The following is a 26,868-nucleotide window of genomic DNA, read 5'->3' on the forward strand; positions in this document are numbered from 1 at the left end:
GACGCGGGGCTCGAACTCACAGACCGTGAGATCATGACCTGAGCCGAAGTCGGACGCTTAACCGACTGAGCCACCCAGGCGCCCCGACGTTTATTTTTATTTTATTTATTTATTTATTTATTTATTTATTTATTTATTTATTATTTATTTTTGGGACAGAGAGAGACAGAGCATGAGCGGGGGAGGGGCAGAGAGAGAGGGAGACACAGAATCGGAAACAGGCTCCAGGCTCCGAGCCGTCAGCCCAGAGCCCGACGCGGGGCTCGAACTCGCGGACCGCGAGATCGTGACCTGGCTGAAGTCGGACGCTTAACCGACTGCGCCACCCAGGCGCCCCGTTTATTTTTATTTTTGAGAGAGCCTCCGAACGGGGAGGAGGGGAGGGGCAGAAAGAGAGGGAGGCAGAGGATCAGAGGCAGGCTCTGCGCTGACAGCAAGCTCCATGTGGGGCCCAAACTCAAAAACCATGAGATCATGACCTGAGCCAAAGGTGGAAGCTTAACTGACTGAGCCACCCAGGTGCCCTTCTAGGATGAAACTCCTGTTCATCTACAGCCCCTTCACCCTTGAGTCTCCCTTCTTTTCTGTGTTTGTTACCACTTCTACCTCAAAATCTCATTCCCTGTTCTCCTCCAGTGAGATTGACAAGACTCTGGAGAGTATGTCCAGCTACAGGAAAAACAAGTGGATTGTTGAAGGCCGGCTCCGGAGGTAGGCACAGGACAGAGGATGGAGCCCAGAGAGGAGAGAAGGGGAAAAGGGTGAAGCATAGCCAAGACTTCCTTTTGCCTAGAACTCGATGCTGCGTATATCCTCTCCCCTGGGGCCGGGATCTTACCCCAGGGCTCAGGATGGCTTAGATTCCAGGTGTTTCTTTTGTGGCAGTCTCAAGTTCCTCACCACAGCTTCCTTTAATCTGTTTCAAGACTGAAAACTGCTCTGGCCAAGCGAACTGGGCGACCGGAGGTAGAGATGCAAGGGCCAGAGGAGGGCCTGGGGCGGAGGCGCAGTTCTCGAATCATGGAGGAGACCAGTGGCGTGGAGGAAGAGGAAGAGGAAGAGACTGTGGCGACTATCCATGGCCGTAGGGGTCGAAGAGATGGAGAGGTACTAGCCACACATTGAGGACAGTGGGAGTTAGAAAACCGATTTTTTTTCTCTTTCTTGATTCTAATAATTCCCTTTCTCTCATTGTCCATTTGTTTCTTTTTCAGGTTGATGCCACAGCATCAAGCATCCCAGAGCTAGAGCGCCAAATAGAAAAACTCAGCAAGGTATTGTGCTCCTAACCTCCCAGGAGCTGGAGATGTGGGCTGCAAGAGATTTGATCACCTTATGAGTGGGGTCCCAGATGGTATCAATTTTATAGGGAAGTTGAGAGCCATTGCCCTTTTCCCATGTATCGGACAGAGTTACTCTTTGGAAATGTGTTTTTTATTCATCTTCTTTTTCCGCTGCCTACCCAGCGTCAGCTCTTCTTTCGAAAAAAGCTGCTTCATTCATCCCAGATGCTTCGGGCAGTCTCCTTGGGTCAGGACCGCTACAGACGCCGCTATTGGGTCTTGCCCTATTTGGCTGGTATCTTTGTGGAAGGAACAGAGGAGAGCTTAGGTAGGTATTTTATGGGAGCCTGAATTGAGTCCTATCTAACCAAAGTTAACCAGTTCCCTTTCTTCTATCTAGTCTTTTTGGGCTTTTTTCATTTTATGAAAATCAGTGTAGTATAGTGGTTAAAAGAACAGGCTCTGGAGTAAGACTTCCTACCTACTTGCTCTGCTATTTACCAGCTAGCTATATGCTTCAGTTTCTTCATTTATAAAGCGGAGATAATAATAGTATGTGTACTTCATAGGGTGATTGAGAGGATTAGAATGAGTTAGTTCTTAGGATAGCGTTTTACATCTGTCTGGTTCTTAATGAATGTTAGCTTATGATTATGCTACTTCTGATGATTACTTGAGAATAGTGTTTCTTTCCCAGATACTTTGTTTATTGGCATAACAAGTTGTTCCCAACTGAATCTCAAGCCGAGGGGGCAGGGCAGGGGGATTAAGTCCGAGAGAAAAATAAAATGTATATCCAGTATTATTCACTCTTTCCTTCTCCTTATGTATCAGTGTATGTCTTAAGCTCTTCACTTTCTCTTTACAGTTCCTGAGGATGTGATAAAGCAGGAAACTGACTCCTTAAAAGTGGCAGCCCATCCAGCCCCCAGCCCAGCCCCCTTCTCTCTGAAGAAGGAGTTAGCTGGCTCCAGCACCTCTGCCAGTACTCCTGCCCGGGCCCGAGGCCGACCTCGGAAAACTAAGCCTGGGTCTATGCAACCTAGGCACCTTAAATCCCCTGTTAGGGGTCAGGGTTCAGAACAGCCTGATGCCCAGCTTCAGCCTGAAATTCAGCCCCATCCTCAGCTTCAGGCTCATGCTCAGCCCCAACCCCAGCTTCAGCTCCATCCCCAATCCCAAAATGGGTTCCTGGAGCCAGAAGGCTCCCCCTTGTCCTTGGGTCAGAGCCAGCATGACCTCAGCCAGTCAGCCTTCCTGTCTTGGCTGAGCCAGACTCAGAGCCATGGCTCCCTACTGAGCAGCTCAGTCCTCACACCTGACAGCAGCCCTGGAAAACTGGACCCAACCCCAACACAGCCCTTGGAGGAGCCAGAGCCTGATGAGGCAGAATCCATCCCCGATTCTCAAGCTCCCTGGTTTAACTTCTCAGCCCAGATGCCTTGCAATGCTGCCCCTACACCACCCCCTGCAGTTTCTGAGGACCAGCCTACACTCTCCCCTCAGCAACCTGCCTCCTCCAAGCCAGTAAGTGGCCAGAATTAGTGGTATGCAATTGACTTCATCTTGCTACAGGCTCCACTGCTTGCGTGCGGGCTGTTGCTGAAGCTGGGGCAAGGGGTAGGGCCATTAGGTTCCTCTAAACACTAAAATACCCTCATCTCCTTACGTTTCATCTCACAGATGAGTAGACCCAGTGCTGCCAACCCCTGTTCTCCAGTGCAGCTCTCTTCTACCCCTTTACCTGGGATGGCCGCTAAGAGGCGAGCAGGAGACCCTGGGGGAACACCACAGAGTCTCTCAGGGCTAGGACAGCCAAAACGGAGAGGGAGACCCCCCAGTAAGTTCTTCAAACAGATAGAGCAGCGTTATCTAACCCAGCTGACTGCCCAGCCCGTCCCCGCAGGTGAGTACCCTTGGGGTGGCATCAGATAGAGGCCATGGAATTCATAGCTAGTTCCCCACTCCCCACCCCCACACGTAAAATCTTCACAGAGATGTGCTCTGGCTGGTGGTGCATCCAAGATCCTGAGACACTGGATGCCACGCTCAAGGCCCTGCACCCCCGAGGCATCCGAGAAAAGGCACTTCACAAACACCTAAACAAGCACAGGGACTTCTTACAGGAAGTCTGCCTACGACCTTCAACTGGTAAGATACTTTGACCCAAAGCTGAAGAGCTAACAGTAAATGTTGAGCTGCTGCTGTGGACAAGAGCCTGCCTGATTGATGGGCCTTTCCGTCTGTCTTCTGTGTTCTCAGACCCCATCTTTGAGCCCAGTCAGCTACCTGCCTTTCAAGAAGGGATTATGAGCTGGTGCCCCAAAGAGAAGACCTATGAAACAGACCTGGCCGTGCTTCAGTGGGTAGAGGAGCTGGAACAGCGGGTTATCCTGTCTGATCTGCAGATTCGGGTACACTGGGGCTGGCACCGGCTAGGAAGTTGAGGGGGAGGTGTTCATCTCTTGGACTCTGTTAGGAAAAACCTTGGGTCCTCACTTCACAAGTGACCTCTTATGATGCTTTTTTTCTATGCTTATTTACAATGAGTTTTGTTCCTCTCTCCCACCTGCAGGGCTGGACCTGTCCCAGCCCAGACTCTACTCGTGAAGACTTGTCCTACTGTGAGCATCTACCTGACTCTCAGGAGGATATCACCTGGAGAGGTCGAGGTAGGGAAGGACTGGCACCCCAGCGTAAAACTACCAACCCTCTGGACCTGGCTGTGATGCGGCTGGCTGCCCTGGAGCAGAATGTGGAGCGGCGGTATCTACGGGAGCCCCTCTGGCCAGCTCATGAGGTGGTGCTAGAGAAGGCCTTGCTCAGCACGCCCAGTAGTGCCCCCCAGTGCACCACTACAGAGATGTGAGTGATGCCTCTCGCCCATTCTCAGTCTTGGGGAGAAGGGGTAAGTTTAATGGGTCCTGCTCCTCATCCAAAGATCGCTACCTTCTCCCCCCAGATCATATGAGATCACCCCTCGCATTCGAGCATGGCGACAGACACTTGAGCGGTGCAGGAGTGCAGCCCAGGTGTGCTTGTGCCTGGGCCAGCTGGAGAGGTCGATTGCCTGGGAGAAGTCCGTCAACAAAGTGGTAAGAAGCTGGGACAGCCAGCCGGGTGGGTGGGGTCACTAGCAGGCAGAGGCTTGAGGGCTCACCTCGCCTCTTCATATCCTGGGTCTAGACCTGTCTCGTCTGCCGGAAGGGTGACAATGATGAGTTTCTTCTGCTTTGTGATGGGTGTGACCGCGGCTGCCACATTTACTGCCATCGGCCCAAGATGGAGGCTGTCCCAGAAGGAGATTGGTTTTGTGCAGTATGTTTGGCCCAGGTAAGGCTTCTGCTTTCTCATTCCCACTTCTAAGCAGAAGTCAGAGGTTTTCTTTCTCACCCCATTTGTTACCAGTCCTACAGATAACCACTTCTTACCATGCCACAGTCTCTCCTTGGAAAGAGCTCCAGGCTGGGTGCTGGGAGACCTGGGTTCTTTCTGGTCCTTCTTTGGAAAAGTCACTTAAATTCTGTAGCCTCACTTGCTTTCCTCATGATTATACTTTTTCCTTTTACCTCCTTTATTGGCTTACATGAATAGATGCACATGTGTGGAAGTATTTCGAAGCCTCAATCACACTTAGACAAGCAGGGATTGTAATGAACTGGAGGGTAAGCAGAGTACTCGTCCAGCTGTTACTCATCTCACCTTTTCCCATCCTCAGCAGGTAGAGGGAGGATTCACTCAGAAGCCTGGTTTCCCAAAACGAGGCCAGAAGCGGAAAAGTAGTTATGAGCTGAACTTCCCAGAGGGGGATGGCCGCCGACGCCGGGTACTGTCAAGGGGTCGAGAAAGCCCAGCGGCGCCCCGGTACTCAGAAGAAGGGCTGTCCCCCTCCAAGCGGCGGCGACTCTCCATGCGGAACCACCACAGTGATCTCACATTTTGCGAGTGAGTTGAATGAATTCTGGGGACTTCTGGCTCTACCTTTGCCTCAGTAAAGGGCTAAGAGGGGTCAGGGTATGTGCTTCCTGTGATGCAGCCTTCTCTGTCCCTTTAATGAAATGACAGGATTATCTTGATGGAGATGGAGTCCCATGACGCAGCTTGGCCTTTCCTGGAGCCCGTGAACCCACGTTTGGTGAGCGGGTACCGGCGCATCATCAAAAACCCTATGGATTTTTCCACCATGCGGGAGCGACTGCTCCGGGGAGGGTAGGTAGACATCAGCACCTCCCCTGGCTGTGTGTCGCTGCTGTAACTCTTCCTCCCCCCACCCCCCACCCCCCACCCCTACTCACAGCTCTGCCTCCATCCTGCCCAGGTACACCAGCTCGGAGGAGTTCGCGGCAGACGCACTCCTGGTCTTTGACAACTGCCAGACCTTCAATGAGGATGACTCTGAAGTGGGCAAGGCTGGGCACATCATGCGCCGCTTCTTCGAGAGCCGCTGGGAGGAGTTTTATCAGGGAAAACAGGCCAATCTGTGAGGCACGGGAGGTGGGGAGTCACCTGGTGGCATCTCCCCCTGCCCTCCAAACAAAAAATACCCTGCCATTCTTACCTGCTGATGCTGCCCTGGGTCCAGACTCGAGTCAGAGATCTAATCCTGATTTTTGACCCCACCCTTGGCAGCGCCCTACATCCTCTTATCCCTACCTACACCCCTTTCTCCCTTTCCTCCTCTTGCTCCTCAAATAAGAGGGGCAGAGATGAGGTCCTTCTGGACTGAAAGCCAAAAAAAGAAAGAAAGAAATAATTTTTCCTTTCTGTTTTATTTCCTAATTTAAAATGAGGAGGAGGAAAGAAGTCCCTGCTTCCTCTTCCCAGCTTCTTCTCCTTCCCTGTACGTGCCCCAGCATTCTGGGGCTGTTTAACAATAGCAATAGTTCTAGTGAATGTGTGAAACCGAGAAACACTCTGTACTGTGTGTGGACCCGCAGTGACGGCCAGTAAAGTGGACTTAACTCCCAAGTGTGTCGAGCCGGACACCGGGCCCTGAACATGCTGCTTCCATGTTCAGTCCCTCCCCTGCTTCTCACTTTCTCAATTTTTCCTTTTCCCTACTTTCAGATTTTCTCTCATCCAATAATGTAAAACTATCGTGTACGGGTTCCTCTCCCCCTCTCTTCCCCCAAATCTTTTTTCCCTTCAAAGGAAAAAGAAGTTCAGAGGTCCCTGTCTTTCTCTCTGTCCTCATCTTCCTGCCAATAGCTATCCCATTTATAATGTTGGATACTCCTCATGTGCTGAGTTTCTAGCCTTTTTTGAAACTCAGTAGCTGGGGAGAGGGCAGGGAGACACCCTGGACCCTGGGCCTTCCAGCCTCCTTCCCCACCTCTTACCCAAACCTCCCTCTTGGGAACTCCTCAGGGACAACTACTGCTGAGTTTGGGCGCACTCCCAAGATGGAGGCCAGGTAGCAATCAGCTGGCCTCAGAGAGAGGTGTGTGTGTGTGTGTCTGTCTGTGGGTATGTGTGGTGTGTGTGAGGGAGTGGGAGAAGGGGGGAGGGTGGGAGGATGCTGTGATTGTGCCCTGTGTTATTTGATGGCATCCAGGTTCCCTAAGTATCTGTTTTTATTTCCACCTTCCCTAGTGTTTCAAACCATCACATTTTTGTCCTTGGGAAACCACAGGAGCAGTTTTTCTGGGTATAAGGCTGTGTCTCCTCTCCCAGGCATTTCTGTTCCAGCCTCTTCAAACTGTGCAATCTTTCAGCAGGAACTCCCTCTCCTTTCAGTAGCTTGGAGTCTTAAGCTTCTGTAGGGAGAGGGGTAGAACTGGATCTTCTCCTAATCCCATGAGCTTCTGTGGGTTTAGTTGTGCTTTTCTTCCCTTACCTACTTCATACCCGGGGCCCCTTTCCCAGCAGCAGAGACCCCAGAGCACAAAAGAGTAGGGAAGAGGGCTCTGGGCCCACCGCTGCCCTACATGTGACTATGCCCAGGTTAAGCCCCAGCTTGTGAGAGGAAAGCTGCTAACTCCCAGCCACAGCCATGGGCCCCCACCCCCTGCTCTCCTGCTCAGCAGAGCCCCTCCCATCAGAGATTACGGGTACTTGCACTGGGGAGGCGGCTGCTGGCGGCCCAAGCAGAGAGCCCAGGTGACCAAGAAATGTTCCATTGGTGGGGGAGGGCATGCCAGGCAAGGTGGAGCATTCCTTGTCCTTCTGGCAGCACTGGACAGCCACTGAAGGGGGGTGGGGGCAGTGTGGGGAGGTCCTGGGGCAGCCCCTTTCTTATTCCTTTATGCCCCCCACCTCCCCCATGGCCTATTTCTAAAGTCGCCTTTTCTGTCAGATAAACCTCAAAACTTTTAATTTTATGTTTTTTTGTTGGGTTTTTTTTTTTTTTTTTTTTTTTTTGCTTTTAAGAGGTGGATTGAAGAATATTTGAATTGACTTTATATTATGCATAAATATTTATATTTTATCTAAATAACTGCGCTGTAACAAAGTTTGTGTTAGTCAAACGTTTGGAACTGTTATAGTTGGGGGCTCTTCTTTCTCCCCATGGCAGTTTTCCCCTGGTATAAAATGTACTAGATTAATTTCTATTGTTGGAGGCGAGGTGGACGGGGGAGTGAAATCTCCATGTTCCTGTTTTGTATTCCTCTCCCAGCTCCATCTCTTTCCCTAGGGACCAGGCACTCTTAAGGTGGGGTGGAGTCCTAGCCTCAGTTTGAAGAAGTGGGGGCTTTAAGGGGGGTGGGGTAGGGCATGATCAAAGGGGCCATTTCTCATGTTTCTTTCCCTCATCTTCACTGCCCCTTGAGCTAGGTGGATTTTTCTCTTCTTGTCAAATAAGAGTATTCGGTAGGGAAGGCAGGTAAAAAAAAAAATAATAAAACCCACCCCCTGCCCCTTTGTTTCCCCTCCCCTCTATCAGTCTGGTAACAGGAAGAAACCACACCATCGACACCAACAAGTTTCCATGTTCCTTTTACAACAAAAGGGACTTGACTTTTTATATAACCAAATGTGGTGTTTTAGTGACTTTTTGATAATGTACAGTTTTTTGTGAATTTAAATTTATTTCTTTCTATATTTTTAGGACCAATCTCATTTTTAATAAGGTTTAAAAAAGAAAAAAAAAGGTCTAGAGAAAAAACTCCTGTTTTTGCCATGTGATGTTCCACAAGTGCAGCTGTAGAAAAGTGCTTGTCAGTTGAAATAAAAACCACATTTGATAGAGATTCAAAAGACTCTTGTGTATTTATCTTCCCTTCAGCATAGGTTCTCACACTTGCCTAAGGGAAAGACTGGGTGTTAGGGTATGACTTGTATAGGAGACAGCAGGCAGGGGAGCAATATGCCCCTAAACTTCCAAGGTGTAGCCCCAAACCTCCAAGCTTGGCCTTTGCTGTACAAGAGGCATCATTGAGAGTAGGATTTCTGCTTACGTGGATGGAACAGATTCTTCGTGCTCCTGGCCAAGGTGCTGGAGCAAAGTGGGATTCAGAGTGCCTAGTGCCCACCTTGTGAGATGCCGCCTTGGCTTCCTAAGCTGCCACTTGTGTTCCCACAGTAACAGATACGGGCCCATCACCAACCTCCCAACTTCCCCCCAATGGATAAAACACCAGGAGGTAGACTTTTGTGTTTTATTTCAAAACAAAAGTTGAAAGACAAAATGAAGCTCTACCAAATTGTAGGGAAGGAACATGAAAATACCAAGGGTCAAAAAGGAAGAATAAGCTAAAAGGTAGGAGGCACTGGCATAGACACGAAAAGAGTATACAACTAGAAGCTTCCAGATAAAGGAAAAAATGTACAAAATGTATTTGAGTATAAATTAAACTTCTGTCCAAGATGACGAGGGCATGCTAGAAAGCACCACTCACAAAAAAATGGGATAGGGACACCATAATGGAGTGAGGACCTTTACTCAGGCTGGGAAATCTTCCCACCCTCCAGTCTGGAAGTTTTCTTTTGGTGAACCCTCTAAAGATACAAGGTACAGGAACACCAGCTTCCAGCACCATAAAAATCAAATTCCCTTTTTGATACTTGTTAACCCTTCTTGGCTATACAGCAGCCACACTGGTCAACTCCCTCAATCCTCAAGTTCTGAGATGTGCACCAATGGTGGTGGTTCTGGCAGTGGCTCCCAAGCATTAATTAACATCCTAGGCAGTCATTACATGGCCTGTCCCCGCTCCCCGAGCCTATCACAATGAGATCTAACTGAAGAGTGCACACTATTCCAGGGTGATTAATGAGCTAAAAATCCCAAAGGAGACATTTCAGAAATAGAAATTATTGCATTGGATCATGAACCCTTTCTAGCCTCCAGCTCATGAAGGTAAGGACAGAGTACAGAGGTAAACCAGGTGCCTATGCCCTTGTTTAACTGTGAAATTGTGAGGTAGATGTGTAACAAGGACAAGGAAGTTCTGGTACATGGAGTGGATGTGGCAGGGAGAAAGAGCAATGGTAATGGGCAAGAGGGCACCTGTCATGACTGCAGCCCTGTGGGGAGCACCCCTGGCAAGGTCAGCAAAGATCAGAAGGGTGACACAACTCACAAGCTGGCCTTAGTGGCTGAAGGAAGACCCTCCTTACAAAAGAAAGTGGTTAACAAAAGTTGAGTAAATAGGGCTCTGCTAATGCCTGGAAGGACCTAAAATGTAGCTAAGCACCAAAACGGAGTAATTGGTTTAAAGAGGAATCGGTGTGGCCAGGCACAAGTTGAACACCTAGCCCTTACACACGAGCTTCACAACCCCCACCTTTTTCTCTGAAGCTAGTTTAACAGGGCCTGGGGACAAGTTGAGACCTGATCATTGACCCAAGTTTCTTAACTACTGGTTAAGAAACTCCGTCGCCCTTCATGAGTGCAGTTCTCCTGCTCTCCCAGAAGGTGGAGCATGTGCACAACAGAGCAGGGAGGAAATTCCACCCCCCACCTCCCACCCCTCCAAAAAAAAAGACTAAATCATCCACGATCCCCGCAACATCCCATCCCAGCTGGGCCTCTCAAGCACCTATGTGGTGCAAAGTGGCAACCCATACTTAGGAGGACACTGAAGCAGCAAGGAATGAGCACTGCAGGCATCAAGGGGGTGAATGAACTCACCGACCAGGTTAAGAAAGGAAGAGGAATGGAGCTAGGCTGAGGTGGCCCAACCCAGGAATGGTTGGTAGAGCAGCACGTCTAGTCTTCACCCTCGACGAACGCAATGTCCTCCACCCCTGCCTATCTATTACTGACAATGGCTGTTGCCTCTTCAGAGCCACCAGGCTTCCTAGTCTGGGCAGCTCTCCAAACTCTTTGGTTTAAAACAGTCTTAAAAAATAATATCTCTCCCTCTCATCATTCCCACATCTTCTGTACCCTCTACCCACACCCTCCTCCAAAAAGTCTAATCAGCCTAGGGTTTGAATATCACCCCAGAGGGTGAAAGGAACAGTAGGAACACTGATGTGAGATAGGACAGGCAGGCTCTGAGCCTAGTAAAAGGATTATATCATCAGAAGAAGGGACTCTGATGTATTCTATTTGACCAAAAACAGAAAAGCACAAAATATTTTCAGAATGTTACAAGCATCTGTAATGAGTGGGGGTGAGATGTGACATGCAGACAGTATGATCTTGGCTCTTGTGAAGACAATTCGGAAAATACTAGGCACAGTGTTTAAAGACTTTAGCCCGGCCGGAGGCTGTGAGCTTGAAGGCCCTCCTACAAGTCCCCTGCCACTGCTGCCACTAACAGTCTATTTCATGAGAGAAAAAGCATCCCTCATTCTCCCCTTTCTCCGATCACTCACCCATGTTAGCGACTGTTAGAAATGAACTAACAACTAGGGGGAAAACAGGAGCATAACCCAAACACTAAAATTCCACAGTGCCATTAACTACTACAAAAATAACTTCAGGCTCCCACCACTTCCCATGCTCCAACCTGCCCAAACCAGAAACACTCAACAGAACCCATTATGTAGATTCACATGAATCGAATACACAAAAGGTAACTTCATTATTTAAAACAAGCACAACCCTGGCCCTTTAAACATTAAAAAACAACAACAACACAGAAAATACTATCAAGAGTTCTGGGGAAAAAAATTTTTTTAAGTTAAAAAAAAAAAATGTCTGGGAGGGCGGAGGAGAGGCAACAGTTGCATGAACAACAGTTTCCATACCTGAAACGCCCCTGCTGCACTAAAGCTCCTGGGTATAGCAAGGTGCCTCCAAATTATCAATTAAATGAACAGGATTGTGGATTTCTTTTTTCCTCTTCAAGTCCACTTATAAGAAATCTATGGCATACTTGGAGACTCAGAAACAAGAGCTACTTGCCCAGTCGGCCAAACCCTTCTAGAAAGTTACTGGGTTTGGGGCTGTTTTACAAGGGATAAGCCCTTCCTGAGGTGGGACTTACTTATGAGAAAATTAATAGTGGCAATTATGTCCTTTACATTTTATACATGACCCAAGCCATCCACCTCCCCTGCCTGCAGGGCTGTACAAAAGGGCAGTCGAGGGGCAGAGAGCACAAAGACTCACTTCTGGGACAGGGGGAGGGGTCGGGTGGGGAAGCTGGGTCCAAACTCTTTGTACAAGAACTGACACCACAGCTTCTTTTCCCTCCGCATCATCCCTTTCCTCTCCCAACAGCCAGCCTATCAAACACCCATCCATCTCTCCATTCTCTATCATTCGGCTTGGCTTTCTGTCTCATGGACTGGTGAAAAGCACCTGACCTTGCAGTGAAGGGGAGCACAACTCACGGTGCGCAAGGTAGTGGCTGGGAGAGGACAGTCACAGGATCTTACTTCGAGGGGATGCGCGAAGGCCTTCTCCTCTCTGTCTCCATGTCACAGAGTCCGGGCTCGCAAAGGAGATGGAGTTAAAGAGCAAAATATAGATTTTAAAGGATTCCAACCTTGTAAGTAATGAGATGGGATTTATTGCCCTTTTCTGTCCTAGCTCCCTGTAGTCCTTCCACAAGAAGGAAATTTATTGTTGATATTCCGGTTCCCTGGAAAAGGGATCCAAACACACATGAGGGTAGAGCAGGTTGCCCCGGACAGTTACAGAGAGCTTTGTCCTTCTCACCCTGCACAGCGCACAACACAGAGCGGTCCCCATACCTGGATCCCGCTGAACGTGTGTGTGCACGTGCCTCTCGAGGGCAGCTCTCACTGCATGCAGAGGTGTCCGAGGTCAAAGCCTGGGGAAAATTCAAGGACCCTAGTTCCGTCCCTCTCAACTAGTTACACTGAGTGTCAAAGGACACTGTGTAGCCAGGGTTAGGGTGGGAACTTACCAAGTCCTCTGTTACAGGAGGCAGTAACAACACTGTCCACAATGAGGTTTCTCAACCTTGGCACTACCAACATTTGGAGCCAAATAATTCTTTGCTGGGGGAGCTGGGGCCGTCCTGTGCACTGTAAGATATTTTAGCAGCACCCTTGGTCTCTGGCCACTGGATGCCAAGAGCACACAGCCCCCAGCCCCAGGCAAGAGATTTCCAGAGATTTCCAAGTGGCCTCTAGGGGACAAAACCACCTTCTTGGTTTTTTCATCTAGACCAGAACTACTGGTCTAGATGAAGAAGATGATCTTCCACAGTGGGGAAAAAGCCCAAGTCGATTCAACAAGGTCACAGTTGCAAAGGCTCATCTGAGTACAGCAATGTGTGATAGGAAGACAGGACAGAGACCCCGGGCAAAAAAGAAGATCCTTCAGGAAAACAGGAAAGCTGGTATTCCTGTAAACCTGTCGCTGGAGAAGAGACACTTCCTCACACGGTGTTGATCTCAGTGATCTGAAGAATCAGTCAGAGGTCAGGAAGTCCACCCTTTTGGAGCTTTCCAGGAAAGACCTAGTCTTCGTCCAAATTTGGCTCAAGGATGGCTTCCAAAGACTGTGGGACTGTCTCTGTAACAAGCCTGCATCACATCTCTCTTTCCTGAAGGCAAAGTCTGGTCTTTCTTCCAAGGTTGTGAGGATGCAGCAAGGCAGAGGGAGGACAAGCTGCTTCCACTGCCTGCTTAGTGTTCTACCTTGTCCCTTGCCCAGGCCTCTAAAAAGTCCACACAAAATTTCATTCAAAAAAGAAATTCACAAAATTAAAAACTGTAAAAAGGCAAAGTGGGAAGGCTCTGCTGTATGAAAAGAGAAAAAGAACAGTCTGGATGAGAGAAAGAAGGCATAAAATGTGTGAAGAAGAGACGGGATGTATGAACTAAGACTTTATAAAATGAAACTTCTGAAGTCTGCATATTCTTCTACACACACCAAAATAAGCCCATAACTAAAATCTGTGTGAGGGTCCACAGTAGGACTTCTGCATCTTTCTTTCTTTCACACCTTTTTTTTTTCTTTTTTTAAAAAAAGAAATGACAAAAATTTTTAAAGCCTCCCCAGAGAAGCCCAACACATCAAACACTGTTTTGCGTAAAGATGAGAAGAAGCTCCAGGCACTGTCTCTTTGGGATATGGAAAGAGTATACTGCAGTTGAAAACAAAATAGAAAACTTTCTTTGCAAAAAAAAGAAAAACAGTTCTTTTGATCTCCTTGGCTGAAGCACACACAAAAAGTGACGGCTCCCCCAGGCTCCATCAGGAATGGAGGAATAAGCAGAGGGCAGGGAGTGCGTAGATTTCTCTTTCCAGGGCCCCACCAGTGAAAAACGATGACCGCGTGTTAGTCGTTAGCAGGACCCCACAGATGGTCTGTATTCCTGGTTGGCCCTCTGGAGTCTGGGAGCATCAGCATTGCTGAGAATTCGTTTGCACAGGCATGCCTTAGAGAGATTGCAGTTCGGTTCCAGACCACTGCAATAAAGCAAGTATCGCAATAAAGCAAGTTCTTTTTTTTTTAATTTATTTTTGGGACAGAGAGAGACAGAGCATGAACGGGGGAGGGGCAGAGAGAGAGGGAGACACAGAATTGGAAACAGGCTCCAGGCTCGGAGCCATCAGCCCAGAGCCTGACCAGAGCCTGACGCGGGGCTCGAACTCACGGACCGCGAGATCGTGACCTGGCTGAAGTCGGACGCTTAACCGACTGCGCCACCCAGGCGCCCCCGCAATAAAGCAAGTTCAAAGAAATTTTTGGTTTCCCAGCACATACAGAAACTATGTTTACATTATACTGTAGTCTATTAGGTGTGCAATAGCATTATGCCTAAAAAAAATAAGCATACCTAAATTTCAAAGTACTTTCATCGCTAAAAATGCTAACCATCACCTGAACTTTCAGCAAGTCATAATTACTGATCACAGATCACCATAACAAATGTATAAAAAATTTGAAATATTTTGGAATTACCAAAATGTGACAGAGAGACACGAAGTGAGTAAATGCTGTTGGAAAAATGGTGCTGACAGACTTGCTCAAAGCAAGGTTGCCATAAAACTTCAATTTGTAAAAAAAAAAAAAAAAAAAAGATGTAATATCTGCAAAGCTCAATAAAGTAAAACACACAAAAAAGAGGTAGGCCTGTACTCAGCACAGACGGGGAGGGGGATCCTAAAGGAGGCAGAAGCCAGAGAGGGGAGGGAGGAGGATGACAGACATGAGACCTATGGTTCTTACCGCTGTTACTTGTTGAACTGGAAAGAGTAGACCCCATGATCTGAGGGAGCATCCACCGTCACCTGATTTTGCTGGCCGCCACTCTCCTGCACCACAGCCAAGGTAGGAGGGTCACCTTACACATTCCTTTGGTGACTTCCCACTAAAGTAGCCTAACTAGAACCCACCCAGACCCACCCCCTTCTGCACACCCGTGAGAGCACACACACACATGCGCACACAGCATCACCTCCTCAACGATTAGAGCACTCTGTCTTCTTCCCAAGACACTACTCAGTACGAGCAGCATTAACCACTGTCTGTCCAATGTGAGGAAGGGCCTCATTCAAGGACACAGACGAAGTCCTTATTTCCTACATTCACTCACATACCTACCAGCTGACTGGGAACACAGAACCAGCATCACTGTTAGAGGAAGATCTTGATCAGGTGAAAGTCTGCCTGTTTGTTGTCCTATCCTCAATCCAAAGAGACGAGAAAGCTCTTACCTCAGCTGAGACACTAGACGGCGGCACAGGCGTGTACTGGGAGATGTACGCTCCTTGCATAGCAGCAGCCGTTGGCATGTACTAGAGTGAAAACCAGCAACAGGCTCAGAGATGGGCTCTTTGGCTACATTTAAAGTCCCTGGGAAGCTTTAAAAACCACTGATGCCTATGTTCCATCCCCAGAGAGTCTAATCTAATTGTCTTTTTCAAGAGCACTTCAGGTGGTTCTAAAATGCACTGGCTTAGAGAGACGTCCATCTCCATGCCTTCCTTTCCTGATCTTTCTTGCCTTCTGCTTTTGCTCATCACACAGCCTTGAAGCTCTCCTGTGCAAGCCAGAATGCAGCCGACCTACGAGAAACTTCAAGAGCTTCATGCATTCTTCTTTCTATGATTTTCGTAAGGATTTCTAAGGACATGTGTGTGAGCTCCTGGATAAACTGCTATGAAGACAGAAGCACTATTTGTTTAGTTTTCCAAGTAGGAATCAGTTAAAAGGAGTGAACTGGGGAACAGAACGGCCGTATTCTGCTTCTCTCCTCGTCTGAGTGTGCCTTCACTGATGCCGAAGTAACCGCCGCCCTCACTCACAAGTATTTATGCTGAAGAGTATGACACAGGGACCCCTTGCTCAGTATGAGTTGAAAATCAGAAATGTCCTGCTTTACCGTGCCTGTACTGCTGAGGGAGAGGTGGCCCAACTGCTGGGTAATAGGTCCCATCATGGAGGCAGGCTGGAGAGAAATGGGGTGATCCATCCCTGGTGTCAGAACTGAACCCTACAGGCAGCACCAAAGGACAGGGTTAGTGATTCACATCTCTCAGGACCACTGAAGGCAGACATTTAAAATTCCTGGGAAACAACACGTGAGTAGTAACCCAGCTGTACAACAGAAACGGGAGCTCTGCTCATTGGTGTGGAGGAGTCCTTGTCTTGGAATAACAAACTCTGAGTTTGTTCTAAGCCAGAACTCACACCCACATTGTTTTTCTTTACATTGTTTTCCCCATTGTTTTTCTTTACATCAAATTGCCTCTTTGGCTTCTGCCCACTTATGAACACTCACTGAAGGCTGCATGAGGTATGACTGGTGGTGCATCCAAGATGGGTTAGGTACTTGTACAGGAGATGTCTGAGTTACTCTCTAATGCAAACAAAATAAACAGACAAACACATTAACTGCCTAGAAACCACTGTTTTTCCCAGTGATCTGATAGTTTGGTTTCAGCAAAACCCCAAAAAAGTTGGAATGCCCCCTCACAACATAGAAACATTAAGAATAAACTCTTTATAAAATATATTAGCAACTCTTACATGTCAACAAATAACCCAATTTAAAAATGGGCAAAGGATAGGAATAGATACTTCTCTAAGAAGATTCACAAATGGCCAATAAGCACATGAAAGAGGTTCAACATCATTCATCACTAGGGAAATGCAAATCAAAACCACGATGAGATACAACTTCATACGCACTAGGATGGCTGTATTTAAAGGGAGAGGATAACAAATGTCATATACTGCGGGCAGGAATGTAAAATGGTACAGCAGCTTTGGAAAACAGTTTGGCAACTGCTCAAAAAATTAAACACAGAGTTCCTATGTAACCCGGCAAGTTCACTTGGAGGTATATACCCAAGAGAAACTAAAACATGTGTTAACACAATAATTGTACACAAACGTTCAAAGCAGTATTATTCACAATACCCAAAAGGCAGAAACAACTCAAAGAGACATCAACTGATAAGTGAATAGCAAAATGTGGTATAGTCCCACAAAGGAATGTGACTGATTCAGTCATAAAAAAGAACCAAGTACCACTATGTGCTACAACACGTTAAACCTTGAGAGCATGCTAAGTGAAAGAAGCTTGACACAAAAGACATATACTGTATGCTTCCATTTATTTTTTAAAAAATTTTTAATGTTTTATTTTTGAGAGAAAGAGACAGAGCACGAGTGGAGAGGGGCAGAGAGGGAGACACAGAATCCGAAGCAGGCTCCAGGCTCTGAGCTGTCAACACAGAACCCGGCATGGGGCTCGGACCCATAAACTGTGAGATCATGATCCAAGCCAAAGTCGGAGGCTCAACCGACCCAGCCACCCAAGAGCCCTGTATGCTTCCAATTATATGAAGTATCCAGAGTCGACAAATCTATACCCATAGAAAGTATATTAGTGGTTGCCAGGGGGTGGGGGTGAGGGAGAATGGGCAGTGACTACTAATGGGTACAGACTCTCTTTCTGAGGTGATAAAAATATTCTGGAATTAGACAGTGGTGATACTTGCATAACTTTGCAAAATATGCTAGAAATTACAGACTTGTCTACTTTAAGTGGGTGAATTTATTTTTATTTTTTTAAATTGTCTTAAATATGAAATTTATTGTCAAATTGGTTTCCATACAACACCCAGTGCTCATCCCAAAAGGTGCCCTCCTCGATACCCATCACCCACCCTCCCCTCCTTCCCACCCCCCATCAACCCTCAGTTTTTAAGAGTCTCTTATGCTTTGGCTCTCTCCCTCTCTAACCTCTTTTTTTTTCTTCCCCTCCCCCATAGACTTCTGTTAAGTTTCTCAGGATCCACATATGAGTGAAAACATATGGTATCTGTCTTTCTCTGTATGACTTATTTCACTTAACACTCTCCAGTTCCATCCACGTTGCTACAAAAGGCCACATTTCATTCTTTCTCATTGCCACACAGTATTCCATTGTGTATAAAAACCACAATTTCTTTATCCATTCGTCAGTTGATGGACATTTAGGCTCTTTCCATAATTTGGCTATTGTTGAGAGTGCTGCTCTAAACATTGGGGTACAAGTGCCCCTATGCATCAGCACTCCTGTATCCCTTGGGTAAATTCCTAGCACTGCTATTGCTGGGTCATAGGGTAGATCTGTTTTTAATTTTTCGAGAAACCTCCACACTGTTTTCCAGAGCGGCTGCACCAATTTGCATTCCCACCAACAGCGCAAGAGGGTTCCCGTTTCTCCACATCCTCGCCAGCATCTATAGTCTCCTGATTTGTTCATTTTAGCCACTCTGACTGGCGTGAGGTGATATCTGAGTGTGGTTTTGATTTAAGTGGGTGAACTTTATGGCATATGAAATATATCTCAATTTTAAAATGGAAAAAAATTAGCAATGAGAAACTAGAAATGCATCACAATAAACAAGTAGGTTTACCCCATAAATATAAGGATTGTTCAACATCAGATACTCTATAAAGAAAAGTCAAAACTGAAGGAGAAAGCCATAGTATGAGATGCTGAAAAGGCATTTGATAAAATCCAGCAGCAATTTATTAAAAACAAACAAAAAAACACCAAAAAGTGAAATAGAGACTAGAAACTACATACATATATTGAAAGCTATTACCAAAACCTAGCTGTTAACATTAACCTAAACAAAGAAATATTAAAACCCCTGCACTTATGAAAATAGTAGTTTACAGTAGGGTCAAACAGGTTACAATTAGATAAGAACACAATGGCATAAAATTGGAAAGAAAGAGAAAGCTATGATTTTGCACTGATGATATAACTGTATACCTAGAAAACTTAAAAGACTCAGTAAAAAAAAAAAAATGCTAGTAGTAGTATTTAGCATGCTAGCTGCATACAAGATAGATGAACATAAACCAATAGCTTTTCTTCAGTGTATCCAGAAGTATCTAGAAATGCTTATAAAAACTATGGAACACTTAGGAATATATTCAACAAGAAAAGTATAAGACCTATGTAAACAACACGAAAACCTTGTTGACGGACATAAAAAGAGATTTAAAAACATGAAAAGAAATACCAAATCTTGGGTGGAGGGAATACTTTTTAAAAAGTCAATTCTAAAAAAAAAAAAAAAAAAGTCAGTTCTCTTAAACTAATCAATTTAATGTAATTCTAATTAAAATTATCAGTTTTCCGGGGCGCCTGGGTGGCTTGGTCGGTTAAGCGTCCGACTTCAGCTCAGGTCATGATTTCACAGTCCATGAGTTCGAGCCCCACGTTGGGCTCTGTGTTGACAGCTCAGAGCCTGGAGCCTGTTTCAGATTCTGTGTCTCCCTTTCTCTCTGCCCCTCACCTGTTCATGCTCTGTGTCTCAAAAATAAATAAACGTTAAAAAAAAATTTTTAAAAAAATTATCAGTTTTCCAAAAATTAGATAAAATGATCAATCATAAACTTTACACAGAAGAGTAAATGCCAAAAATAGCAAAAAGACTGAAAAATTTGGAACAGGTTTGTCTTATATTGGACCATATTATGAAAGCCACTGTGATCAAGTCAACGCATCACTGGAGTAAGAACAGACACAATGAGCACTGAAAGAGGATAAAGGATACAGAAACAAACCCCAATATTTATTATATGACAAAGGTGACAATTTAATTCACCATTTTAATAAAAAAATTTTTTTTAATGTTTTATTTTTTAGAGAGAGACAGAGTGCAAGTGGGGGAGGGAGAGAGAGAGGGAGACACAGAATCTGAAGCAGGCTCCAGGCTCCGAGCTGTCAGCACAAAGCCTGATGCAGGGCTTGCAAACTGTGAGATCATGACCTGAGCTGCAGTCAGATGCTTAACTGACTGAGCCACCCAGGGGCCCCACCATTAATTTTTAATTTAATTCACCATGTTAATAATACATTAATTCAAATATGATGATATAATAATGTGGTGCTAGGACAACTCGCTAACATTCTGAAAGAATTCCATAAAATCCCTATCTGGTGGGGTACCTGGCCAGCCCAGTCAGTGGACTGTGTGACTCTTGATCTCAGGGTTGTAAGGTTGAGCCCCTGTGTTGAATGCAGAGATTACTTATAAAATCTTTAGGGGTACCTGGGTGGCTCAGTCAATTAAGCAACAACTCCTGATTTTGGCTCAGGTCATGATCTCATGGTTCATGAGATCAAGCCCCATGAGTCTGAGCTTTGCACTGACAACTCAGAGCCTGCTTAGGATTCTCTCTCTCCTTTGCTCTCTGCCCCTCCCCAGCTCATGTGGGCATACACGCACTCTCTCTCAAAAATAAACATTAAAAAAAAATCCCTATCTGCTACCATATACAAAAATAAATTCCTGGGGGCGCCTGGGTGGCTCAGTTGGTTAAGCATCCAACTCTCTTGATTTCGGCTCAGGTCATGATCTCACAGTTTATGAATTCAAGCCCTGCACTGTCAGCACAGAGCCTTCTTGGGATTCTCTCTCTCCTCTCTCTCTGCCCTTCCCCTGCTCACACTCTCTCTCACAAAATAAACTTTAAAATATATATATTAAAAAAATAACTTCCTGATGATTACATATTTAAATGTAAAACAACCAAAATAAATCTTGGAGGGGTCACCTGGGTGGCTCAGTTGGTTAAGCGTCCAACTTCAGCTTAGGTCATAATGGTTCATGAGTTTGAGCCCCGCATTGAGCTCTGTGCTGACAGCTCGGAGCCTGGAGTCTGCTTTGGATTCTGTGTCTCTCTCTCTCTTTGCCCTTCCCCCACTCATGCTCTCTCTCTCCCAAATAAAACATTTAAAAAAATAATAATTAAAAAAAAATTCTTGCCTCCTACCCTAGATGTATTGAATTGGAAATTCTTTGTGTGGTGCCCAGTAATTTAGGTTTGATAAGCTCTCCAAGTGATTCAGATTTACAGTTCAAGACTGAGGACCACAACACAAAGTCAATGGACAAAAAATAAATTTGGAAAAAAATATTTGTAAGAAAGATAACCAGAGGATTAATACTTAAATAATATACAAATAAGTTTTTTATAAGTTGATGGGAAAGGAATAACCAAACAAAAAATGGGCCAAGCATATGAAGAGCAATCAGAGAAGAGCAAATCAAAATATGATAAATGCAAAAAAAAAAAAAAAAAAAAACAACAACAAAAAACGCTTAAACTCAGCTATAGTCAGGGAAGTGCAAATTAAATAACAATGCAGGGGTGCCTGGGTGACTCAGTCGGTTAAGCATCCCTTCTGACTTCAGCTCAGGTCATGATCTAACAGTTGGTGGGTTTGAACCCCATGTCAGGCTCTGTGCCTGGAGCCTGTTCAGATTCTGTGTCTCCCTCTCTCTCTGCCCCTCCCCCACTCATGTTCCATTTCGGTCTCAAAAATAAACATAAAAAAAAAATTTAAAGCAACAATGCACTTCACACCTATCAAAACAGGAAAAACTTAAAAAGAGCAATGTCACTTATGGCTGGAGGGAAATGGGCACTCCCATACATTGTTTCAGTTCACTCCCATAATGTGAACTGAAACATTATGGAAAGCAATTTGGAAAGCCTTTATGGAAAGCAATCTGGCAACATCTATAAAACTGAATGTCCAAGGGTGCCTGGGTGGCTCAGTCGTCAAGCGCCAGACCTTTGGTTGCAGTTCAAGGCATGCATGATCCCACTTTTCCTAAGACTGTATCTACCCCCACTCCCCAACTGTGTTCGGCTCCTGTGCTGACAGTGCAGAGCCTGCTTGGGATTCTGTCTCTCCCTTTCTCTGTCCCTCTTCTGCTCACATGCACATGCGCTCTCTTCCTCTCTCTCAAAATAAATAAACTTTAAAAATACGTATTAAAAACAAAAAGAACCCTGAAAGTCCATATATTATTCAACCTAGCAATCATGCTCCTTGGACTCTAGTCCCCAGAAATAAAAGTACTCAAACTTAAGGATGTAGCCATAGGGGTCTTTACTTATGAGTGGTTTTATTTCTGGGAGCTAGAGTCCAAGGAATGTGCCTGCTAGGTTGAATAATACATGGATTGGAGTGTTATTTGTACCAGAAAAACTCTGAAATCCAAGTGAATACCCTTCACCAAGATAGAGTTGAAGAATTCTGGTATATCTGCAGCATGAAATATAATGCAACTATTTAAAAAAAGAAATAATTAGGGGCGCCTGGGTGGCGCAGTCGGTTAAGCGTCCGACTTCAGCCAGGTCACGATCTCGCGGTCCGTGAGTTCGAGCCCCGCGTCAGGCTCTGGGCTGATGGCTCGGAGCCTGGAGCCTGTTTCCGATTCTGTGTCTCCCTCTCTCTCTGCCCCTCCCCCGTTCATGCTCTGTCTCTCTCTGTCCCAAAAAAAAAAAAAAAAAAAAAAAAAAATTAAAAAAAAAAAAAAAAAAAAAGAAATAATTAAAATAAAGAACCTCAACATTAACTACATTAGAATCACATGTAGAGCTTGTTAAAAATTTAGCTTTCCAGGGGGGTGGAGGGGTGGGGTGAAGATAGACGAAATAGGTGGAAGGGATTATGAGCTACAGACTACCAGGAATGAAGTGAGTCACAGATATGAAAAGTACAGCATAGGGAATACAGTCGATAATACTATAATAACTTTGTATGGTGACAGATTGCTGGGACTCATCCCCAGAGTTTCTAATTCAGCAGATATGGGGTGGAACCCAGGAATTTATGTTTTTTAAAATTCTCAGGTGATTCTACTGGTCTAGGGACCACACTTTTGAGAATCACTGGTTTAAGATACTGTTAAGTGAGAGGAGAGAAGTATAAAAATTATTTAATATGGCCAGATTTCTGTAAAATAAACGATGACTTCCAAAACTGTATACACATTAAACGATGACTTCCAAAACTGTATACATATGTGTATACCACATGAAGAAAAATATGGAATTTTTTGAAATATATGGAATAGGAAATTAATATGGGTTTACTTATGGGGTGGTAGACAGAGTGTAAGAGGATGCTACCATAACAGTCTATATATATGTAATGTGATCACATGTTATACTTTCAAGTAAAATGATTTGTGAGCAATACACATAAAGGAAACACCAAAAAATAAGTAGTTTCCAGCCTTATATTCCTTTACCTAAAGCACAGTGATAACGGAAAACCACCACACCCTTTTTTGGGCATGAACACACCTGATATGAAGACACAGGAGATGGAAGATATGGGGAGAGTGCAGACTGAGCAAGCATCCTGCTGGGGGTGATGTTATAAGGAGCTGGGTAAAACCTGGAAGAAGGAACCTCATCAGTAAGGAGTCACAGGAAACCACAAGGGCCCCACTAACAGACACAGCCACTTCCCACTAACTGCTGTTTAAAAATCAAGATGCAACATCCCAGTACCAGGACAGGCTGTTGTCATTTTCAGGTAGCCCAATGATAGCAAACACCCTTACCCATTCTGAAGAGCTGTGGTGGGATCATAGGTCAAAGCCATACCACCCTATAAAGGAAGAACACAGTGATCAATCATATTGTGAGCCCTTGGGTGGTAACAGGAGGAAGCCCAGAATGTCAAGACTAGGATGTGTTTGATGCAACAGATTAGAGCAAAGTCTGGACTGGTCCCATTACTGCTGTTCTGGAGTTTTTCTGGTTGTGCAGGCTGCAAAATCCCGCTCAAGACCCACACTGAAGATCATGTTAAGCAGCCAGCCATCTCTCAGTTACATGCTATAGCTCTCAAGCTTGCCACTAAACTCACAGAAATCAGGCCATGGTAATTTCCATTCCACTTTAATATCCTTAGTACTCCTGTCTCCTCAGAGGTCCTCTTACCACATCTCCATTCCTTGGCCAGGCCCGTCCATTTTGCACATATTTTCCTTGGTTCTGTCGTTTCTTTGGACCACCATCAGCAAATTTGCAAAGCAAGGGATCAGAAGGGGCTGCCAAGAAAGCAAGCAAACAGGCAGCTGAGTCCAACCTCACTTAGTCCATTCACACTCATGCAAAATGCCTCCAGAATCTTCCCTGGAAGTAACAATCTGTGACTCTCTCAGCCTGATTCCCAGATGCCTCACCTGGTACTCCAGCAGGTGTCTTAATATATTTTCCATTAAAGTGGGTGATGATGGCTTCACACTTCTCTGTGGACTCCATCCTAAGGAGCACAAGAGGGGTTAGGCTCTAGCTTCTCCAGGATCTGTGCTCCCCCTACATTCAAAGAGAAAGCTCTAAGTTCCCAGCCCCACAAATGCTCCAAAAATTATGACAGTTTTCTCCACACAAATTCAAGGTATCTTGAAGAGGCAACTGCATCTTTTTTTTAAATATTTATTTTTTGAGAGAGAGAAAGAGAGAGCACAAGCAGGGAAGAGGCAGACAGACAGGGAGATACAGAATTCAAAGCAGGCTCTAGGCTCTGCACAGAGCCCGACGCAGGGCTCAAACTCAAGAGCTGTGAGATTGTGACCTGAGCCGAAGTCAGGTGCTTAACCAACTGAGCCACCCAGGCACCCTGTGGCAACCCCAGGGTCTAAAAGCTCCCTCAACTGGTTCGTATAGGGCTCCTAAAAGGAAAAATGAAGATCCTCATGCTATGAATATCCCAAAGAAGTTACTGATGGATAGGCCCACTATTAGGTGTGGTTCACAAACAAGAATAGAATAAATAGTGGCTGTCACCATTATTTATTTTATTTTATTACTTATTTATTTCTTAGGAATAACCATTTTTTTAATGTATATTTTTGAGAGACAGAGAACAAGTGTGAGCAGGGGAGGAGCATAGAGAGGGGGGCGGACAGAGGATCCCAAGCGGTCTCTGTGCTGACGGCAGCGAGCCCAATGTGAGGCTCAAACTCATAAACCATGAGATCACGACCTGAGCCGACATCTGGACACCTAACCAAATGACCCACCCAGACACCCAGATTTTTTTATTTAAAAATTTTTTTAATATTTATTTGAGAGAGAGAGAGTATACACAATACAACTGAACGAGGGACAAAGAGAGAGGGAGAGAGGGCATTCCAAGCAGGCTCCACGTTGTCAGAGCCCAACGTGGGGCTCAATCTCACAAACTGTGAGATCATGACCTTATCCAAAATCAAGAGTAGAACACTTAACCAACTGAACCACCCAGGCTCCCCTGCCTTTTTTTTTTTTTTTTTTTTAAATAAGCTCTATGCCCAGTGTGGGGCTTGAACTCATGACCCTGAGATCAAGAATCACATGCTCTACCCACTGAGCCAGCCAGGTACCCCATGTCACCATTAGTTTTTATTACAAAATTCCTAACTTCACACCAATAAAACTGTATAAGCTAAGAACTTGCTAATGTTTATTTTTTGCTTTTGTAGTCTAATTAGCTCCTAATAATATTAAGATTTTATAAAACTGTAAGAGGAAAGGGAAGACAGAGTTCATGGTCTATAGTGACAGAAACAATGTTGGGAACTACTGAGTTAAACTGTCTTATTGGGGAAAAATGACAAGTAAGAAACTAGAAAATCTAGGTTCCAGCACCAGTTTACTACCCAAAGTTCTGTGAGTTAGGACCTGCACAAAAACCCACTAGACCTATTCCTCATTTCTGCTTTAGGGATAATATCCACCCTACCCTACTGCAGATCAAATGAGATCATGTCTTTTAAGTGTGTTCTAAAAATTCTAAGGGTCTGTATGACACAAGGTACAGTATCTTCCCCTCCTTCCATATTTAAAGTAAATCTCATTGCATTTTCTATGCCAATAACCACTACAAACATGAACCATTCCCATGAAGGTGGTCATTTTAAAACGGTCTCAAATGGAACCTTTTAGGGAAAAACCACAACCTAGGTATTCCACAGCAGCAGTCTTTAGTTGGGTTACTTCTACTCCTTAATCTTCCAGAAGGCTATGCAGGCATGGGGTATTTTAAGAGAACTGTTTTCAGACCCTCCACTTCCTCATAAGCTCTTTCCTAAAACTGGTCTGCCTGGGGAGAGCCTGTGGCCACCAAAGGTCAAGTGCCCTCTCACAGCCACCCCTTTCCACAGATTTTGCACCCATCCCCAAACTCCGGCTTTTAAATCATTTTGTAAGTCAGATGTTTCTAATTCTTCTTTCCAACAAGCTGGATAACTCAGTAGGTTGTTAAGGGACACATTAAAAAATCAATTTTGACAAATCAATCACATTGGTTATTGGCATATAAATAAGAATTCAAAGAATTCCTATTTTAACAAAACTCTTTCTATTCCCATTTACTTATTTATGTGAACAGGTTTCTCAGCATGAAAACAAAAAAACAGTTACAGAGAAGTACGACAGAATGATCCATAAAAAGACTTTCAACTATAAAAATATTTTATACTGGAATACAATTTTGTAAGGAAATGGAATGGAAATACAAGATCAAGAAAAGGGGCGGGGGGCGGCGCCTAGGTGGCTCAGTCGGTTAAGCATGTGTTGATCTTGGCTTAGGTCATGACCTCATAGTTTGTGGAGTCGAGCCCCGCATCTGGCTCTATGCTGACGGCATGGAGCCTGCTTGGGATTCTCCCCCTCTCTCTCTGCCCCGTCCCCCGTCAAAATAAATAAATAAAATTTAAATAATCCCTAAACACATCAGTCTATTAAAAAAAAAAAAAAAAAAAAAAAAGAAGGGGCGCCTGGGTGGCTCAGTCAGTTAAGCATCTGACTTAGGCTCAGGTCATGATCTCCCAGTTCATGAATTCGAGCCCTGTTTTGGGCTCTGTGCTGACAGCTCAGAGCCTGGAGCCTGCTTCAGATTCTGTTTCCTTCTCTCTTTGCCCCTCCCCTGCTTGTGCTCTCTCTCTCTCTCAAAAATAAATAAA

At 45.3% G+C, this 26,868-nt stretch overlaps 2 protein-coding genes across 10 annotated transcripts in view; one reads left to right on the plus strand and one right to left on the minus strand.

Moving 5' to 3' along the window:
* The window catches only part of BAZ2A (bromodomain adjacent to zinc finger domain 2A), a 35,016-nt gene extending 26,543 nt beyond the window's left edge, over window positions 1-8,473 (plus strand). For 5 of the 6 annotated variants that reach the window (XM_058742341.1, XM_058742345.1, XM_058742342.1 and 2 more), the window contains 14 exons: window positions 637-711; window positions 927-1,107; window positions 1,215-1,274; window positions 1,467-1,611; window positions 2,152-2,810; window positions 2,967-3,189; window positions 3,279-3,434; window positions 3,546-3,697; window positions 3,859-4,148; window positions 4,246-4,378; window positions 4,470-4,616; window positions 5,002-5,228; window positions 5,349-5,492; window positions 5,602-8,473. In XM_058742341.1, the coding sequence (XP_058598324.1) occupies window positions 637-711; window positions 927-1,107; window positions 1,215-1,274; window positions 1,467-1,611; window positions 2,152-2,810; window positions 2,967-3,189; window positions 3,279-3,434; window positions 3,546-3,697; window positions 3,859-4,148; window positions 4,246-4,378; window positions 4,470-4,616; window positions 5,002-5,228; window positions 5,349-5,492; window positions 5,602-5,767 (2,758 nt within the window). In that variant the 3' untranslated portion in view covers window positions 5,768-8,473. The remainder of the gene's footprint in view (window positions 1-636; window positions 712-926; window positions 1,108-1,214; window positions 1,275-1,466; window positions 1,612-2,151; window positions 2,811-2,966; window positions 3,190-3,278; window positions 3,435-3,545; window positions 3,698-3,858; window positions 4,149-4,245; window positions 4,379-4,469; window positions 4,617-5,001; window positions 5,229-5,348; window positions 5,493-5,601) is intronic. The other variant, XM_058742347.1, reaches the window with a different exon arrangement.
* Window positions 8,474-8,867: 394 nt separating this feature from the next.
* Window positions 8,868-26,868, minus strand: part of RBMS2 (RNA binding motif single stranded interacting protein 2) — a 71,984-nt gene continuing 53,983 nt past the window's right edge. For 3 of the 4 annotated variants that reach the window (XM_058742350.1, XM_058742351.1, XM_058742349.1), the window contains 9 exons: window positions 24,106-24,185; window positions 23,861-23,970; window positions 23,479-23,525; window positions 23,216-23,309; window positions 16,383-16,460; window positions 15,984-16,094; window positions 15,316-15,396; window positions 14,828-14,913; window positions 8,868-14,064 (listed from right to left, as the gene is read on the minus strand). In XM_058742350.1, the coding sequence (XP_058598333.1) occupies window positions 14,833-14,913; window positions 15,316-15,396; window positions 15,984-16,094; window positions 16,383-16,460; window positions 23,216-23,309; window positions 23,479-23,525; window positions 23,861-23,970; window positions 24,106-24,185 (682 nt within the window). In that variant the 3' untranslated portion in view covers window positions 8,868-14,064; window positions 14,828-14,832. Of the gene's footprint in view, window positions 14,065-14,827; window positions 14,914-15,314; window positions 15,397-15,983; window positions 16,095-16,382; window positions 16,461-23,215; window positions 23,310-23,478; window positions 23,526-23,860; window positions 23,971-24,105; window positions 24,186-26,868 lie in introns of all 4 variants that reach the window. The other variant, XM_058742352.1, reaches the window with a different exon arrangement.

Source organism: Neofelis nebulosa, chromosome 8 (assembly GCF_028018385.1).
Source record: "Neofelis nebulosa isolate mNeoNeb1 chromosome 8, mNeoNeb1.pri, whole genome shotgun sequence".
Lineage (NCBI taxonomy): Eukaryota > Metazoa > Chordata > Mammalia > Carnivora > Felidae > Neofelis > Neofelis nebulosa.